Source organism: Atta cephalotes (genome assembly GCF_000143395.1).
Source record: "Atta cephalotes unplaced genomic scaffold scaffold00004, whole genome shotgun sequence".
Classification (NCBI taxonomy): domain Eukaryota; kingdom Metazoa; phylum Arthropoda; class Insecta; order Hymenoptera; family Formicidae; genus Atta; species Atta cephalotes.
In genome coordinates, this window is record NW_012130068.1 from 2,556,002 (window position 1) to 2,559,453 (window position 3,452).

The window sequence follows — 3,452 nt, forward strand, 5'->3', positions numbered from 1 at the left end:
TTAAATCAGAAGTGGCAACAGCCATACATTCTTGAGAATTCAGAACACATGCCCATTTTACGGCTTCGTGCCTTAAACATTTAGTAAAATCATTTTCATTCTTCAAGTCGACATAGCCTATGTTAAAAAGAAGAAATACCAAGATTTTCTGAAAATGTTCCTAAAATAAAAAAATAAGTTTAATTTTATATATATATATATATATGTGTATATAATATATATATATATATATATATATATGTGTGTATATAATATATATTTTTGTACTGTCTATTAATTGTTACTTATATAGAAAGAAGCGTATAAAATATGATCGTAAGATTTAAAAGGACTCTTTATATTTTTATTCTTTATCTTTCAATAACTATAATATATTTTTTTAATTCTTTGGCCTATTTCTTAAAACATAAAACATAAGTGTTTAAACATTTTAAACTTATAAAAATATTTTAGAGAAATTAAGCATTTTTAATTAATTTCGTACATTTCGTGAGATAAAATAATTTTTATATGAAATTGTTTTTATTTTTAGAACATTTTTACGAGTATTTAGTTTAGTTAATTTAATTGTGAAAAATTGGTCTCTGAATTTAAAATCAGATGACACATTCTGTCAGCTACCAGCATTGTCACTTCTGTAACTCAAATATAATTCCGCATAACTAAAATCAGAACTCCAGTAGTTTTATTACATTTTAACATAAAATCTAAAAAAAACATCTACATGACATCTTTGAGATATCTTACGATCCAATTTTGGACAGGATATTGTCTAGGAACAGATTATTAAATTAATATTTATAATAATAAATATATTACATATAGTTGTTGTTTTAAAATAATTTTGTAGAATTCAAAATAATCGAAATATCGTCATGACTATAAATAATATAATATTTTCTCGCTTTTAAATATTGTAAATTTAATTCAAATAATGTATCATAAGAAAATATGACTTATTCACTTATTTTATTTTTATAAAACTTTAATTTTTTAAATATAATTCTGATATTTTATACAATTATAATTTTAATTATCCAATTGATAAATTATAATATAATTTATCAATTGGATAATTAAAATTATTGTAAAGATTTATTGGTAATTTATTGTTATTTATTGTTGTTTACCTTGATTTTGGTACTTTTTGAAAATGGGAAAAAACCCGATATATTTTCTAGAATTTTAAACATAGGATACCATGCTACATAATTTGTCTCATTAGACAGATAGTAAGTGAGTTGTTCGAAAAAACTGTACTCCAGTTTGTTCCTTAATAGAAAGAAATACGCGTCATCGATGATTTGAGCACGATTGAGTACATGTACATTCATATATTCCGTTGAATTTAAATATCTTGCAAGTTTTTCCCAATTATCGTTGTCGTAATTAATACGATAATATCCTGTTGTATAATAAAACAAACTTCATGATTAAATATGTTGAATAATATGCAAAATTTATGAAATATGACAGATAGAGATACTATTTTATATGTTAATATTCACCAGCTTGTTGTACATTAATAACGATCCAATCATCTTCTTTAACAGTCAATTCTAAATGTGACATGTTTGGACTCAACCATTCTTTCCTTGTATAATTGGAAGAGTTTTTCGTAACATAAGTTACATGTATCCACATGTTTGTCGGATATGAATTATTATAATAGTCTTTCTGTAATGTTATGATAATCTTGTTTCGAAAAACCTTATCTCGTGTCATCTGTAGTATAGGATAACGTTCTTGCATCGTCCAATGATACAACCTAACTGCCAAGTTTAGGTCGTCATTTGATTCATTTGTGGCTTTTTTAAGAATATTGAAGAAACTATCGATAGTGTTATTCCAAGTATTGTCGGATCTAAGCTGACTAAATTTTATACAGTTTAACTTTAAAAGTTATAACAAATTGCATCCTTTGTGAAAATAAAAATCGGAGCGTAAGTCGAATGTACTGGTAGAGTAACAAATAGCGTAAACAAAGTTTCTAAGAGGTAAAAATTAGTAATAAAATGTAAAAAGAAGTGTAAATGCTTCTTTTAAGTTTCATTATCAATTTTCTCCTCCAGAAGTTTCACTTACGCGTCGGTTACTCTTCTCTTGCATTCGATTTATGTTTCGATTTTTATTTTCACCAGAGATTGAAAAATATAATCGCTATTCAAGTACAATTTTTGTACATATATTATACATATATAACTTTATACGACTTCCAACTATTAACAATACTGATTAATACGTTTGATTATGTACACAATGTGAAAATATTGTATTATGTTTATCTTATTACTTACTATATGGATAAATATGTATTGAGACTTGCTTGAAATACAGATGAAGATATTGTTTGTAATAATGTGCGTACAAAATTAGGTGCTATAAGAATTAATATTAATATAATTTGAAACAGTATTTAATATAATTTAATTACAGTTTTTACAAATTTGAAAAATGTCGTTTATTTGCAAAAAAAATGTTTTAAAATTTAATAATGTACATGTATTTTGTTTCACTACAAAAATGTGTGTTATGACAAAACTAATATAAAAAACTTGCTATACAGGGTGAATCAGAGTCGTTGAATCAACTTTTTATCCTATGAGAAAATTATCGATAATTTTATACCTAATTGAATTTTATTATTACGTGTGCAGTCAATTATTTTCTCATAGGGTAAAAAGCTGGTTCAATGATTTTGATTCACCTTGTACACGATTAATTTTCCGCATTATTTTTCTTATTTATGTTTGGAAATTATCGATGGATAATTTTTTAACACTAAAATGTTTCTTGTATTTTAAGTCCCATATTTAGAATAAAATTCGTAAACATTCCGTTATTAATTTAGAAATGATAATTTAGAAACGGTCTTATTTACCCGATTGAAAACTTTATTAATTTTTAATAAATATTTTAATATCGTAATAAATTTTATTAAATTTATATAAATTTGTAAGATATTAAGAAACATTAAAGAAACAATATAAATTATAATAGGATATTAAAAAAAGTAAATAAAGTATTAAAATAATATATTAGATTTATTAAATTCAATGTCGAAGTCAACTTACCAACAAAACTCTATTTACATTTGCTCTTACCTTTAACATAATGGGTTAAAGGGAAAAATGTCGTATTATCAGAAGACGTGTCAATTTTTGATACAAGAGGCATGTCGTAATGATCATTCAAACGAAGAGACTCATGTTGAAACTGTACTGCGAGTAAATCCATCAATTGAGGGTTTATATACTACAATAATAAAAATTTGAATACGTTTAAGTAACTATTTAATTGGATCATATAACATTATGTATTGTTTACCAAAAAATAATTTTTTTACTATTTTTTATTATAATAAAAATATAATAACATTTCCTAAAACGACTTACAATTTAATGAAAATTGATTGAATTATTTGATAATAATTCATACTCTCTCTCTCTCTC

At 24.0% G+C, this 3,452-nt stretch overlaps 2 protein-coding genes across 2 annotated transcripts in view; both read right to left on the reverse strand.

The window, feature by feature from the left end:
• LOC105626130 overlaps positions 1-1,193 on the reverse strand; it is a 1,781-nt gene extending 588 nt beyond the window's left edge. Inside the window, exons 1-2 of the mRNA XM_012207441.1 lie at positions 1,131-1,193; positions 28-71 (exon numbers count right to left, since the gene is read on the reverse strand). Coding sequence (XP_012062831.1) covers positions 28-71; positions 1,131-1,193 — 107 coding nt within the window. The remainder of the gene's footprint in view (positions 1-27; positions 72-1,130) is intronic.
• An 11-nt stretch (positions 1,194-1,204) lies between these two features.
• The window catches only part of LOC105626131 (aminopeptidase N-like), a 12,164-nt gene continuing 9,916 nt past the window's right edge, over positions 1,205-3,452 (reverse strand). The window contains exons 4-6 of the mRNA XM_012207442.1: positions 1,509-1,677; positions 1,291-1,405; positions 1,205-1,217 (exon numbers count right to left, since the gene is read on the reverse strand). Coding sequence (XP_012062832.1) covers positions 1,205-1,217; positions 1,291-1,405; positions 1,509-1,677 — 297 coding nt within the window. The remainder of the gene's footprint in view (positions 1,218-1,290; positions 1,406-1,508; positions 1,678-3,452) is intronic.